This window comes from Dendropsophus ebraccatus, chromosome 1, assembly GCF_027789765.1.
Source record: "Dendropsophus ebraccatus isolate aDenEbr1 chromosome 1, aDenEbr1.pat, whole genome shotgun sequence".
Taxonomy (NCBI): domain Eukaryota; kingdom Metazoa; phylum Chordata; class Amphibia; order Anura; family Hylidae; genus Dendropsophus; species Dendropsophus ebraccatus.
In genome coordinates this window covers 7,551,758-7,567,845 of record NC_091454.1, presented here as the reverse complement: position 1 = coordinate 7,567,845, position 16,088 = coordinate 7,551,758, and the positions used below count along the sequence as shown (strand labels likewise).

At 48.1% G+C, this 16,088-nt stretch overlaps 1 protein-coding gene across 1 annotated transcript; it reads left to right on the top strand.

Moving 5' to 3' along the window:
- The first annotated feature begins 739 nt into the window (after positions 1-739).
- Positions 740-13,193, top strand: LOC138771771 (poly(3-hydroxybutyrate) depolymerase-like). Its single transcript, XM_069951760.1, has 11 exons — positions 740-816; positions 5,340-5,459; positions 6,803-7,000; positions 7,456-7,550; positions 7,659-7,772; positions 7,858-7,890; positions 7,966-8,074; positions 9,772-9,814; positions 10,128-10,253; positions 12,764-12,789; positions 13,011-13,193. Exons 2-11 carry the CDS (start codon positions 5,396-5,398, stop codon positions 13,076-13,078), a joined length of 876 nt encoding a protein of 291 aa, XP_069807861.1. The 5' UTR covers positions 740-816; positions 5,340-5,395; the 3' UTR covers positions 13,079-13,193.
- Positions 13,194-16,088: the final 2,895 nt, after the last annotated feature.

Here is a 16,088-nt window from a genome sequence, read left to right as displayed (position 1 = left end):
TACTCACTGTATATACTGACAGCAGCTCCCTGTGTACTCACTGTATATACTGACAGCAGCTCCCTGTACTCACTGTATATACTGACAGCAGCTCCCTGTGTACTCACTATATACTGACAGCAGCTCCCTGTACTCACTGTATATACTGACAGCAGCTCCCTGTGTACTCACTGTATATACTGACAGCAGCTCCCTGTGTACTCACTGTATATACTGACAGCAGCTCCCTGTGTACTCACTGTATATACTGACAGCAGCTCTCTGTTCACCCCATAGAGCTAAAATCAGACTCCCCTCCTCCAGGCTGTGCTGTCCTGCTCTGTGGTGATTCTGTCCATAAGATGGCCGAGCATGGAGGAGCATGTGACCATCTCCCCCCCCCCTTTCATTGTCCTCTGTAGGCCTATACAGGCTCTGAGGGGCGGGGCATGGTCATATGATCCTCCATGTCGGCCATCTTATAGATAGAATCACCACACAGCAGGACAGCCCAGCCTGCAGGAGTCTAATTGCAGCTCTATATCTCTGGATAGGGGGGCAGATGTATTCATCAAGGCTGGCGGGTGGTGATAAGCCACAGGGGGCCATATTAAAGCGCTGGTTACTGTAGTAACTGGGTGAGCGGGAGGAGAGGTATCTACAGGGAGCGCCATAATGAGCTTCTGCTGGAACCTGCCTGAGCTGTTGCTTAGCAACAGGCTGCCTCATCGGGTGACTACAGTAGATCTCTACCACCCTGTGTTATCGGCCATTGTCACAGAGAGATCCGTGCAGGAACGTTTTGGGGGCACAAAGTGACAACCAGGAGGGAGGAAGGTGCACACCCTATGGGCAGATTTTTAGGGAAGATCCCTAAATTTAGGAGTCCAAGAGGCAGCACAATGCCTTGAATATATCTACGCTTTTTTAAAGGGCAACTCCGCTGTAGATAGTCCCCCTGCTAGCTTTCCCAGCAAGTAGCATGTCCCATGTAGTAGGCATCCCTTCTAGGTAGTCCCCCTGCTAGCCCCCCCGATAGGTAGTATCCCCCTCATAGATGCCCCCACCCCTATGAAGTTATCGCACCTGTTCTTCTGGCTTGTGCTCTGCAGAGTCACTCTCTCCATTCCTCAGTAGGAGTGATCGTCAGGGAGCCAATGGCTTCCCGCTCTGCAAACACAGCACCACGCTTAACTGCAAGCACTTTCTAGGAGTGCTTACAGTTAAAGGGACATTTGCACCAAACGGGAGGTCCGGTTGGCTGCCGGGTACTGCCAGTGATGCCAGCTCGGGAAGGGGTCTAGTCCATTACTGAACTGGCACTGGCGGGGACCAAAATCTGTCAGGGCTAGCCATAAATCCTTCGGAGCTTGGGCTCCAGACATGGCCAGCGATGATCCTGCCTTTGGGGACAACATGTCCGTCTGGAATTTCCTTATCTTCTTTTAAATTTCACTTAAAAACTCATAACAAGATAAAAGTTCCGCTGGTCGTTCATTAATGAGACGTCAAGGTCAGATCTCCCGGTGTAATGTATGGCCTCCTCGTGCACCTGCTCCCTATTTGTTCATCTATGGAACGGTTCACATGGGGTGTGGTTGTTGTTTTTTTATAGAGTTGAAAAAAAAAATGGTAAATACTGAGCTCTATCCTCCAACCATCCATTCCTCCCATGATTTTTTTGTGTCAAGGAAATGTACACATGTACAGGCTCCTGCCCTTGACCAACACCGCCTAGATATCCTTCACCACCACAATCTATATATCCTTCACCACCACAATCTATATATCCTTCACCACCACCATCTATATATCCTTCACCACCACCGCCTAGATATTATTCACCACCACCACCATCTATATATCCTTCACCACCACCGCCATCTATATATATCCTTTACCACCACTGCCTAGATATCCTTCACCACCACCGCCTAGATATCCTTCACCACCACCATCTATATATCCTTCACCACCACCAACTAGATATCCTTCACCTCCACCATCTATATATCCTTCACCACAACCGCCTAGATATTTTTCACCACAACCACCTAGATATCCTTCACCACCACAATCTATATATCCTTCACCACCACCACCTAGATATCCTTTACCACCACCATCTATATATCCTTCACCACCACCGCCTAGATATCCTTCACCACCACCAACTAGATATCCTTCACCTCCACCATCTATATATCCTTCACCACCACCGCCTAGATATCCTTTACCACCACCATCTATATATCCTTCACCACCACCGCCTAGATATCCTTCACCACCACCAACTAGGTATCCTTCACCTCCACCATCTATATATCCTTCACCACCACCGCCTAGATATCCTTCACCACCACCGCCTAGATATCCTTCACTACCACAATCTATATATCCTTCACCACCACCGCCTAGATATCCTTCACCACCACTATCTATATATCCTTCACCACCACCGCCTAGATATCCTTCACCACCACAATCTATATATCCTTCACCACCACCACCTAGATATCCTTTACCACCACAATCTATATATCCTTCACTACCACCATCTATATATCCTTCACCACCACCGCCTAGATATCCTTCACCACCACCAACTAGATATCCTTCACCTCCACCATCTATATATCCTTCACCACCACCGCCTAGATATTTTTCACCACAACCACCTAGATATCCTTCACTACCACAATCTATATATCCTTCACCACCACCGCCTAGATATCCTTCACCACCACTATCTATATATCCTTCACCACCACCGCCTAGATATCCTTCACCACCACCATCTATATATCCTTCACCACCACCGCCTAGATATCCTTTACCACCACAATCTATATATCCTTCACCACCACCGCCTAGATATCCTTCACCTCCCTGAGCCATAAGATTAAAACCCAGTATTATATACAGAGTATTAGCCAGCACAGGAGCCGTCCCGAGGACAGAAAAGGGCTTACTACTTGCTCCCCAGCCCTCCACTTCCGATACCAACAAAACAGGGTGGGGACCAAGTCCCAATCATTGTGTACTGGCGGGTTTTGACAATAGTTTAAGAAAGGGAAGACTGTGTCATTTTGGAAACCCACCAATGAAGATCTTGTGGTTGCTCCTGGCTGCAGAGTATACAGAGTACTGACTGGAATAAATCCTGCTCAGGAATACATATACCTATGTAAGATAGGTCCAATGGAAACCAAATGGGAGCAAGAAGAGTTAAATGGAAACTCCCAAGAAAACAGTGAACTCTCCCCTCCCCGTGCCTCCGTTGTGCTGCTCCCAGGTCCCGTTCACAGCAGCCAGCTGTCATCTTCAGCTAGAAACCAGGTACATCACGTACCCAACTCTGCTAGCTGCAATGTCACGACCCGGCTCAGTGGTTGCCCGCTCAGCTAGTCAGTGGCTGGGGTGGGCAATCACTCAGCCGGGTATGTGACATTGCAGCTTGGAGAGCTACAGGGCATGAGGAGGGGTGAGTTTACTTGTTTGTTGATTTTCAAGCCCCCCCCCCTTCCATTTTTTACACTTTCGTGGGAAATCTTTTAATATTGGGCAAATTCTATAAATGGACACTTGGGTTGTCAATTTGGCTCAGTCAGCTAGCATAAAGGGTCAACTGATCAATCAAACTAGGGGCATTGACTCTTTATGAATATAGCAAATGATTAAAAAAAATTGCTGAAGGTATGTAATCACAGATTTGATTGAATTGGATTGAATGTAATTGCATTTGTCCCCACAGATTTCATCCTTACTTAGAAATAGGTTCTGATACGCTAAAAGGGAACAGCAATGGGATCAAACCACATGCCTGTTCTACTAAATCGAAATGACATCTACACAGCAAGCCTGGCCACTTTATGTTAACAATATATCCCTGTAACAAGACTCTGTTTGCCACCAATGAATAAACTTCACATTCTAAACAACCTTAATAGGGTTTTTATGATGTTTAAACAACCAAGAATGGTTAGAGTTCATGGTTAGACTCCCCCTCAGTCTTCATTTATTAATCCCTCAACAGATGAGATTAATGCGCCTTAAAAGGGTGCACCCCCCAGTCTTTTCCCCCATTTTATGCTAGTCAACTGAGCAAACCTAGCAATACAACCATCCAATATTACATCTAATACAATGCATATAATTACAGATTTTATAAAATGGGATTAAGTTTAGGGAGTAATCTCTACAGATTTGCTAAAAGGGAACCACAATGGGATCATACCACATGCCCGTTCTACTATATCTACAAAATGACATCTACACATTGAATCTGGCCACTTTATGTGTAGATTGTATCCTTGTAACAGGACCCTATCTGCCAATAATGAATACATTTCTCAGTTTCAACAACATTAATGGTTTTTTTTATTATGTTTAAACAACCAAGAATTTCAGATATCTTGTCCCCATAAAAGAGGAGACGAGGCAGAAGTTGAATTTCAAGCCCTTAATAGGTGAGATTAAAGCGCCTTTTAAGGGTACATTTACCCCCTTTTATGCTAGTCAACTGAGCAAACTTGACAATACAACCATCCAATATCATATCTAATAGAAGGTATGTAGTTAGATTTTATAAAATTGGATTGAGTTTAGATATTCCTACAAATTTAATCTTAGAAATACGTTCTGATATGCTAAAAGGGAACCGCAATGGGATCAAACCACATGCCTGTTCTACTATATCTACAAAATGACATCTACACATTGAATCTGGCCACTTTATGGGTATATTGTATCCTTGTAACAGGACCCTATCTGCCAATAATGAATACATTTCTCATTCTCAACAACCTTTATGGGGTTTTTATGGTTCTTAAGCTGCTATACCCTGTAATACAAAAGTCATATATACTGCAACAACCAAGAATTTCAGATATCTTTTCCCAATGAAAGAGAAGACTAGGCTGAAGTTGAATGCCATGGTTCCTGCACTCTCGGACTTCATTTATCAAACCCTCGACAATCAAGATTAATGCGCCTTTAAAGGGTGCGGAGAATTTGTTTGCTCACTTCAATCTTATTTGAAGAATCAGAAAGAACCTATATATATACAGCTAAACCTGTTCTCATAGATGTTTTTCAAGGCCTTCAGATCGAGCCCTTATCGAGACAAGGCTGAGTCTTGTTTTTACCGTTATATAAAACCCTATACTGCCTATAGCAGTCCGGACCTTCTCCTCATAGTGTCCTACAGGGAAGGCATCATGAAGGCTTTCCTGGTCTGGCTTACCTTGGTCGGCCTCTGCTATGGACAGTCAAAGCTTGGTGATGCACGTTTGTTCAGAATTTCAGTGAAATGGACTTACAGATAACTATATTCTAAATATAATTTATCTCCTTGACAGGCAAGTACAACCTGGAGAGCGCGGTGTCTGTCTCGGGACTGTCCTCAGGGTCATACATGGCCAACCAGTTCCATGTGGCCCAGTCTAAGAGGATCATAGGAGCTGGCCTCTTCGCTGGAGGTACATAGAATTTTCTTCACTTCTGCATAAGGCCGGGTTCACACTGCATATTTGCAATTGTTTTTTTTCCAGTCCGTTTAATGCAAAACAAAAAAAAGAAAACAACGGATGAAAAAACGGACGCATTTGTGTGCATCTGTTTTCCATTGACTTCTGTTGTAAAAACAAGGGATCAAAATTCATCCGTATTGATTAGCTTAGTTTGTTTACTAATTTGCCCATATTAAATTTTTTTTTGTTATATCTGATGGAATGTAAGTCGCCTATAATCACGACAAAGTATTTGAGATATTTACAGGTTAGTAAAAATGTGTTCATTAAAGGGGTACGCCGGAAAAAAATCAACTGGTGTCCGATTTGTAAATTACTTCTATTTAAAAGCCCTAAGTCTTCCAGTACTTATCAGCTGCTGTATGTCCTGCAGGAAGTGGTGTATTCTCTCCAGTCTGACACAGTGCTCTCTGCTGCCACCTCTGTCCATGTCAGGAACTGTTCAGAGCAGCAGCAAATCCCCATAGAAAACCTCTCCTGCTTTGGACAGTTCCTGACATGGACAGAGGTGGCAGCAGAGAGCACTGTGTCAGACTGGAAAGAATACACCCCTTCCTGTAGGACATACAGCAGATGATAAGTACTGGAAGACTGAAGATTTTTAAATAGAAGTAAATTACAAATCTGTATACCTTTCTGACACCAGTAGATCTGAAAGAAAAAGATTTTTGCTGGAGTACCCCTTTAAATAATAAAGGAAAATGATTCTTTTTTTTATTAATTAAAACGCTAAATTAATTAAAATGTTACTATAAAAGTAGTCGATAAAGTTTATTAATACCGTAAGGAACGACCACCTCATGCAAAGAAACAGAAATTAATGTTTTTCTAGAAATTTTTTTTTTTTTTACTATTTATTTGAAAATTTTATTTGTAATTTTTTTTTTTTTTACTATTTATTTGAAATTTGAAAAAGACAGTTTTTTTTGGAATTCTCTTTTCTCATCCAAATCCATGTTTCTGGTATTGAGGGTAGAAACGGAATGTATTGCGGATGTTCATTGTTTGGGCAAACAAGGCCGTTGTTATGAAATACGGCCGTGTTTTTTTTTACGTAGAGTGAACCGGCCTAATTCAGATTTTATATTATTTTTATAATATACTTTTACCCAGATAAGAAAAGTCGCAGTCAGCAGACATGCTCTGTGACCTGTGCAGGGGGAGGAGGATGGAAACCATCCCAATCAACTACTATTAGTGATGGGTCTTGTGTTATCTTCCTCCAGCTTTATAACAGAGGTGTTACCTTTCCTTCTATAATTATTTCCTGTACGTTATACATCGCCATACAGGACCGTACTACTGCGCCAAAGGAAGCATGATGACTGCAACCACCACCTGCATGTCAATGCCCACAAGCATCAACGTTGCGACACTGAAGACCCAGACGCAGACGTATGCCAACAGCGGCCTCGTCGACCCGCTGTCCAACCTCGCCGACAGCAGAGTGTTCATCTTTTCTGGAACTAAAGACACCACTGTAGTTCCAGGTCAGCCCAATTCTCAGACCCCGCCATCTTTAACCAACCTAATCATAGAGAAGCCCCCCCCTGGCTGGTTAGCCTAACTATGCAGAGGGCTCAAGGCTCCAACATGTATCTAGGGGGCTGCAGAACTCTTCTTCAGACCCTACTAGCTGCAGGGCCCCTACTCTGGTATCTGCACATAAGACATGGGGGGAGATTTATCAAACATGGTGTATAGTGAAACTGGCTCAGTCGCCCCTAGCAACCAATCAGATTCCATCTTTCATTTTCCAAAGAGTCTGTGAGGAATGAAAGGTGGAATCTGATTGGTTGCCGGGGGCGACTGAGCCAGTTTCACTTTACGCCATGTTTGATAAATCTCCCCCATAGGGCTTACATGACACAAATGGAAATCAGTGGCCGGCCATTGGTTTCACTGGGTTATGGAGGTCCTCCAATCAGTTTCTTCTCCATTTTAGCCGTGGTAAAGAAGCAAGAAGAATACTATGCGTCCTACATCACCAGCGCCGGAGCTCTTAAGACTGTGTACGATGTGGCGGCTGTACATGGAATGGTGAGAGTCACCTATATCCACAACATAGCAGATGGAAGAACTCTGGAGCCAGCATCATCCATGTTGTCTTTCTTCCGTTCTTACCCCCTGGTTTATGGTTCTTTGTAGCCTACTGACTACTACGGAGGGGCCTGTGGGACGAGCAACCTTGAATACATCAACAACTGTGGCTACAATGGGGCATTCGAGGCTCTCAATCACATCTATGGGGGAACTCTGCAGGTAGGTGAGGTCTTCATTGTCGGTAAGATCTGTACATATTGATACTAAGCGGTAACCTGTATATCCCTGTGATTTCTCCTTGCAGAAGCCAAGCAGCGGTGCGGCACTCACCGGACAGGTAAGATGGAGGTGGGGAACCTCTTTAAGGTCTTCTCCGGTAGATGTCAAGGATTTCTTACCCTCTCCTTTTTAGCTGATCTTATTTGACCAGTCGGAATTCTTTAAACTGGCCGCTCCTTCAACATACGGAATGGACACCGCCGGATACATCTATGTTCCTGCAGCATGCCAGAGCGGAGCGCGTAAGTGGTGGGCTAAGGTGGTGTATGTGGTGGGCTAAGGTGGTGTATGTGGTGGGTTAAGGTGGTATATGTGGTGGGCTAAGGTGGTGGGAGTGGTGGGCTAAGGTGGTGTATGTGGTGGGTTAAGGTGGTATATGTGGTGGGCTAATGTGGTGTATGTGGTGGGCTAAGGTGGTGTATGTGGTGGGCTAAGGTGGTGTATGTGGTGGGCTAAGGTAGTGTATGTGGTGGGCTAAGGTAGTGTATGTGGTAGGCTAAGGTGGTGGGAGTGGTGGGCTAAGGTGGTGTATGTGGTGGGCTAAGGTGGTGGAAGTGGTGGGCCAAGGTGGTGTGAGTGGTGGGCTAAGGTGGTGTATGTGATGGGCTAAGGTGGTGTGAGTCGTGGGCTAAGGTGGTGTATGTGGTGGGCTAAGGTGGTATATGTGGTGGGCTAAGGTGGTGGGAGTGGTGGGCCAAGGTGGTGGGAGTGGTGGGCCAAGGTGGTGGGAGTGGTGGGCTAAGGTGGTGTATGTGGTGGGCTAAGGTGGTGTGAGTGGTGGGCTAAGGTGGTGGGAGTGGTGGGCCAAGGTGGTGTATGTGGTGGGCTAAGGTGGTGTATGTGGTGGGCTAAGGTGGTGTATGTGGTGGGCTAAGGTAGTGTATGTGGTGGGCTAAGGTGGTTTATGTGGTGGGCTAAGGGCCCTATTCCACTGGACGATTATCGTTCAGATTATCGTTAAATCGTTCGAATCTAAACGATAATCGTTCGGTTGAAATGCAGTTAACGATTAACGACCGAACGAGAAATCGTTGATCGCTTTAAAAGACCTGGACCTATTTTTATCGTTGCTCGTTCGCAAATCGTTCGCGTTGAATAAGACATCGTTCGGTCGTTCGCAATAGATACGAATGCAATAGCGAATAAATAGCGAAGAAAAAACGATCGCAATTACGATCATAAGTAACGATTATCGTTCAATGGAAATGAGTGAACGTTTTCAGGTCTTTCGCAATAGTGGTCGTTTGAGATCGTTAATCGTTAATGATATGCAAACGATAATCGTTTGGTGGAATAGGGCCCTAAGGTGGTGTGAGTGGTGGGCTAAGGTGGTGTATGTGGTGGGCTAAGGTGGTGTGAGTGGTGGGCTAAGGTGGTGTGAGTGGTGGGCTAAGGTTGTGTGAGTGGTGGGCTAAGGTGGTGTATGTGGTGGGCTAAGGTGGTGTAATGGGGTGGGCTTAGGTGGTGTATGTAGTGGGCTAATGTGGTGTTAGTGATGGGCTAAGGTGGTGTATGTGATGGGCTAAGGTGGTGTGAGTGGTGGGCTAAGGTGGTGTATGTGATGGGCTAAGGTGGTGTATGTGGTGGGCTAAGGTGGTGTATGTGGTGGGCTAAGGTGGTGTATGTGGTGGGCTAAGGTGGTGTATGTGGTGGGCTAAGGTGGTGTATGTGGTGGGCTAAGGTGGTGTATGTGGTGGGCTTAGGTGGTGTGAGTGGTGGGCTAAGGTGGTGTATGTGGTGGGCCAAGGTGGTGTATGTGGTGGGCTAAGGTGGTGTATGTGGTGGGCTAAGGTGGTGTATGTGGTGGGCTAAGGTGGTGTATGTGGTGGGCTAAGGTGGTGTGAGTGGTGGGCTAAGGTTAAATTTCTGACACTGATTGGTTTAAAGGATTTGTTCCCCTTTAACCTCTAATGTTTTTGTTTTTTTCTGTCTCTTTCAGAGTGTAAGCTCCACATCGTCTTCCATGGCTGCCTGCAAGCGAGGTGAGAACCAGAGGATCACAAGGGAGGGGGATCTCCTGATCATACACCACCCTGCAAAGGATTCTGGGAGTATTACAGAGGTTCTGCGTCTGGCTGAGTTCTTGATAAATGCTCCTAAGGGGTGGAGCCAGAAGCAGGAGGAGGAGTTCCAAATAAAAAGGGATGGGAGGAGGTTAAGCAGGGGCGGGGCCTGCAGATGAGATGCTCTTTGGCTTCTGATTATCTGGGCATGCTGGGAGTTGTAGTCTCACAGCAGCTGGGAACCTGGAGTTACAGAACTAGGAAAATCACCGACAATTTTATTTTGTTACAGAGAAAAACTTGGCGATAAATATGCGAGAAATACGGGATACAACCAGGTGGCCGACCTGAATAACTTCATCATCCTGTATCCCCAGGCCAAGTCCAACATGTCTAACATGAACGGCTGCTGGGACTGGTAAGTACAGGCCGTATACTGAGCCTATAGTGTGTGATACTCTATGCTGAGGAACTGTATCTAAGCCTATAGTGTGTGATACTCTATGCTGAGGCACTGTATCTAAGCCTGTAGTGTGTGATACTCTATGCTGAGGCACTGTATCTAAGCTTGTAGTGTGTGATACTCTATGCTGAGGCACTGTATCTAAGCTTGTAGTGTGTGATACTCTATGCTGAGGCACTGTATCTAAGCTTGTAGTGTGTGATACTCTATGCTGAGGCACTGTATCTAAGCCTATAGTGTGTGATGCTCTATGCTGAGGAACTGTATCTAAGCCTGTAGTGTGTGATACTCTATGCTGAGGCACTGTATCTAAGCCTATAGTGTGTGATACTCTATGCTGAGGAACTGTATCTAAGCCTGTAGTGTGTGATACTCTATGCTGAGGAACTGTATCTAAGCCTGTAGTGTGTGATACTCTATGCTGAGGAACTGTATCTAAGCCTGTAGTGTGTGATACTCTATGCTGAGGCACTGTATCTAAGCCTATAGTGTGTCATACTCTATGCTGAGGCACTGTATCTAAGCCTATAGTGTGTCATACTCTATGCTGAGGCACTGTATCTAAGCCTATAGTGTGTGATGCTCTATGCTGAGGCACTGTATCTAAGCTTGTAGTGTGTGATACTCTATGCTAATGCACTGTATCTAAGCCTATAGTGTGTGATACTCTATGCTGAGGAACTGTATCTAAGCCTGTAGTGTGTGATACTCTATGCTGAGGCACTGTATCTAAGCCTATAGTGTGTCATACTCTATGCTGAGGCACTGTATCTAAGCCTGTAGTGTGTGATACTCTATGCTGAGGCACTGTATCTAAGCCTATAGTGTGTGATGCTCTATGCTGAGACACTGTATCTAAGCCTATAGTGTGTGATACTCTATGCTGAGACACTGTATCTAAGCCTATAGTGTGTGATACTCTATGCTGAGACACTGTATCTAAGCCTATAGTGTGTGATACTCTATGCTGAGACACTGTATCTAAGCCTATAGTGTGTGATACTCTATGCTGAGACACTGTATCTAAGCCTATAGTGTGTGATACTCTATGCTAATGCACTGTATCTAAGCCTATAGTGTGTGATACTCTATACTGAGGCACTGTATCTAAGCCTATAGTGTGTGATACTCTATGCTGAGGAACTGTATCTAAGCCTGTAGTGTGTGATACTCTATGCTGAGGCACTGTATCTAAGCCTATAGTGTGTGATACTCTATGCTGAGGCACTGTATCTAAGCCTATAGTGTGTGATGCTCTATGCTGAGGCACTGTATCTAAGCCTATAGTGTGTGATGCTCTATGCTGAGGCACTGTATCTAAGCCTATAGTGTGTGATACTCTATGCTGAGGCACTATCTAAGCCTATAGTGTGTGATACTCTATGCTGAGACACTGTATCTAAGCCTATAGTGTGTGATACTCTATGCTGAGGCACTGTAAGCCTATAGTGTGTGATACTCTATGCTGAGACACTGTATCTAAGCCTATAGTGTGTGATACTCTATGCTGAGACACTGTATCTAAGCCTATAGTGTGTGATACTCTATGCTGAGATACTGTATCTAAGCCTATAGTGTGTGATACTCTATGCTGAGATACTGTATCTAAGCCTATAGTGTGTGATACTCTATGCTGAGGCACTGTATCTAAGCCTATAGTGTGTGATACTCTATACTGAGGCACTGTATCTAAGCCTATAGTGTGTGATACTCTATGCTGAGACACTGTATCTAAGCCTATAGTGTGTGATACTCTATGCTGAGGCACTGTAAGCCTATAGTGTGTGATACTCTATGCTGAGACACTGTATCTAAGCCTATAGTGTGTGATACTCTATGCTGAGGCACTGTATCTAAGCCTATAGTGTGTGATACTCTATGCTGAGGCACTGTATCTAAGCCTATAGTGTGTGATGCTCTATGCTGAGGCACTGTATCTAAGCCTGTAGTGTGTGATACTCTATGCTGAGGCACTGTAAGCCTATAGTGTGTGATACTCTATGCTGAGACACTGTATCTAAGCCTATAGTGTGTGATACTCTATACTGAGGCACTGTATCTAAGCCTATCGTGTGTAATACTCTATGCTAAGGCACTGTATCTAAGCCTATAGTGTGTGATACTCTATGCTGAGACACTGTATCTAAGCCTATAGTGTGTGATACTCTATGCTAAAGGCACTGTATCTAAGCCTATTGTATGATACGTTATGCTAAGGCGCTGTATCTAAGCCTATCGTGTGTGATACTCTATGCTAAGGCACTGTATCTAAGCCTATCTTGTGTGATACTCTATGCTAAGGCACTGTATCTAAGCCTATCGTGTGTGATACCTTCTGCTGAGGCACCATATCCAGGCCTTGGTTTGTGATGCTGTCTGTGAGCTTTGTATCTAAGCCTATGATGTGTGATACAGTCTGGGCTATCATCAGTAGTACTTACCCCCCATCCTCCTCTCTCCTACAGGTGGGGATTTAGTAGCAGCGCCTATGGTAAGTCATTCACCTTGTATTTCCGGATCAAGCTCCGCCCTCTGATGACATCACACAATTTTTGGCCCTGTCATTGCATTTTGGGAATTGGACACACCTTCCCCGTTAGTACAATCCCAGGCAGATTCTGGACATGTGGGCGGAGTCATCCTAGGCGGCCATATTGGATCTCTCCATTTCTATACGTCCACAATATAATGGAGTCTCTTTTATATTTGCAGCCAACAAGAACGGATATCAGATGACCGGTGTGGAGAGGATGATGCTCAGGACCCTGGGGCTGTACTAACAGAGAAGCTAGGGGAGGGGGAGGAGGGGTGTGAGGCTGAAGGGCTGCTACACTGTGGCTTGTATATATGATGATTTGTAGACATTGTGATCGTTCCATCTCCCTACAATAAAGTTCCCCTCAATTCTTGTGTCTGATTTTATACATGTCACACTGACTTAGGCCTCGCCCCTGAGTATTCCGGCCACACACCCCAGAGCCGCCCCTGAACAACCTGGCCAAACCCCCCAGAGCCACCCCTGAGTAACCCGGCCACACCCCCAGAGCCTCCCCTGAATAACCCGGCCACACCCCCAGAGCCGCCCCTGAGTAACCTGGCCACACACCCCAGAGCCACCCTAAATACTCCGGCCACACCCCCTCAGAGCTATTCCTGAACAACCCGGCCACACCCCCAGAGCCGCCCCTGAGTAACCTGGCCACACACCCCAGAGCCACCCCTAAATACTCCAGGCCACACCCCCTCAGAGCTGCCCCTGAACAACCCGGCCACACCCCCAGAGCTGCCCCTGAGTAACCTGGCTACACACCCCAGAGCCACCCCTAAATACTCCGGCCACACCCCCTCAGAGCTGCCCCTGAACAACCCGGCCACACCCCCAGAGCTGCCCCTGAGTAACCCTCCCCCCCCCTGGAGCCTCCCCTGAATAACCCGGCCACACCCCCAGAGCCGCCCCTGAGTAACCCGGCCACACACCCCAGAGCCGCCCTGAATTACCCGGCCACACCCCCAGAGCCGCCCCTAAATACTCCGGCCACACCCCCTCAGAGCCGCCCCTGAATAACCCAGCCACACCCCCAGAGCGGCCCATGGGTAACCCAGCCACACACCCCAGAGCCTCCCCTGAATAACCCGTCCTGATTAACTCGGCCATACACACCCTAAGCCGCCTCTAAACGCGGCCACACTCCCAGAGCCGCCCCTGAATAACCCAGCCACATCCCTGAGAGCCGCCCCTGAATAACCAGGTCACTCCCCCAGAGCCACCCCTGAATAACCTGGTCACACCCCAGAGCCGCCCCTGAATAACCCGGCCCCAGATCTGCTCCTGAATGATCCAGCCAAACCCCCAGAGCCGCCCCTGAATAACCCGGCCACACACAGCACAGAGCCGCCCCTGAATAACCTGGCCACACACCCTAGAGCTGACCCTGAATAACCGGCCACACCCCTGAGAGCTTCCCCTGAATAACCAGACCAAACCCCCGAGAGCCACCCCTGAAAAACCCGGCCCTGACTAAACTAGCCACACCCCTGAGACCTCTGAATACTCCAGACACACTCCCAGAGCCACCTCTGAATAACCCAGCCACACCCCTCAGAGCCACCCCTGAATAACCCGGCCAGACCCGAGAACCACCCCTGAATAACCCATCCACACCTCCCAGAGCCGCCCCTGACTAACCCGGCAACACACCCCAGCGCCTCCCCTGAATAACCCGTCCTGATTAACTCGACCACACACACACCCTGAGCTGCCCCTAAACCCGGCCACACTCCCAGAGCCGCCCCTGAATAACCTGGCCACTCCCCAGAGCCGCCCTTGAATAACCCAGCCACACCCCTGAGAGCCATCCCTGAATAACCAGGCCACACCCCCATAGCCGCCCCTGAATAACCAGGCCACACCCCCATAGCCGCCACTGAATAACCCGGTCACACCCCCAGAGCCACTCCTAAATTACCTGGCGACACACGCCAGAGAGCCACCCCTGAATAACCCGGCCACACACCCTAGAGCCGCCCCTGAATAACTGGCCACACCCCTGAGAGCTGCCCCTGAATAACCAGACGACACCCCCAAGAGCCACCCCTGGAAAAACTCAGCCCTGACTAACCTGGACCCCCCCCCCCCCCAGAGCAACCCCTGAATAACCCGGCCAGACCCCCGAGAGCCACCCCTGAATATCCCGGTCACACCCGACAGCCACCCCTGAATAACCCGGTCACACCCGACAGCCACCCTTGAATAACCCATCCACACCCCCCAGAGCCTCCCCTGAATAACATAACCCGGCAACACACCCCAGAGCCTCCCCTTAATTACCCATCCTGATTTACTCGGCCACACACATCCTGAGCCGCCCCTAAACCCGGCCACACCCCAGAGCCGCCCCTGAATAACTCAGCCACACCTTCAGAGCCGCCCCTGAATAACCCAGCCACACCCTCAGAGCCGCCCCTGAATAACCCAGCCACACCCTCAGAGCCGCCCCTGAATAACCCAGCCACACCCTCAGAGCCGCCCCTGAATAACCCAGCTACACCCCCGAGAGATGCCCCTGAATAACCTGGTCAACCCCCCCCCAGAGCCGCCCCTGAATAACCTGGTCACACCCCCAGAGCCGCCCCTGAATAACTCAGCCACACCCCCAAGAGCCGCCCCTAAATAACCTGGTCACACCCCCTAGAGCCGCCCCTGAATAACCTGGTCACACCCCCCAGAGCCGCCCCTGAATAACCCAGCCACACCCCCAAGAGCCGCCCCTGAATAACCCAGCCACACCCCCAAGAGCCGCCCCTGAATAACCCAGCCACACCCCCGAGAGACGCCCCTGAATAACCTGGTCACACCCAATAGAGACGCCCCTGAATAACCCAGCCACACCCCCAAGAGCCGCCCCTGAATAACCCAGCCACACCCCCAAGAGCCGCCCCTGAATAACCCAGCCACACCCCCGAGAGATGCCCCTGAATAACCCCGCCACACTTTCCAGAGTGGCCCCTGACTAACCCGGGCACACCCCCATTGGCATCAGGTGAGGGGCACACGCTGGGGTTGTAGTTGCTGGCAGCAGGTGAGGGGCACACGCTGGGGTTGTAGTTGCTGGCAGCAGGTGAGGGGCACACGCTGGGGTTGTAGTTGCTGGCAGCAGGTGAGGGGCACACGCTGGGGTTGTAGATGTCGCACATGCTGGGGGTTTCAGATATCGCACACACCGGAGGTTGCATATGTCGCACACGCCGGGGCTGAAGATGTCGCAGGCCCCCGGCTCCGGCCGCACTGAG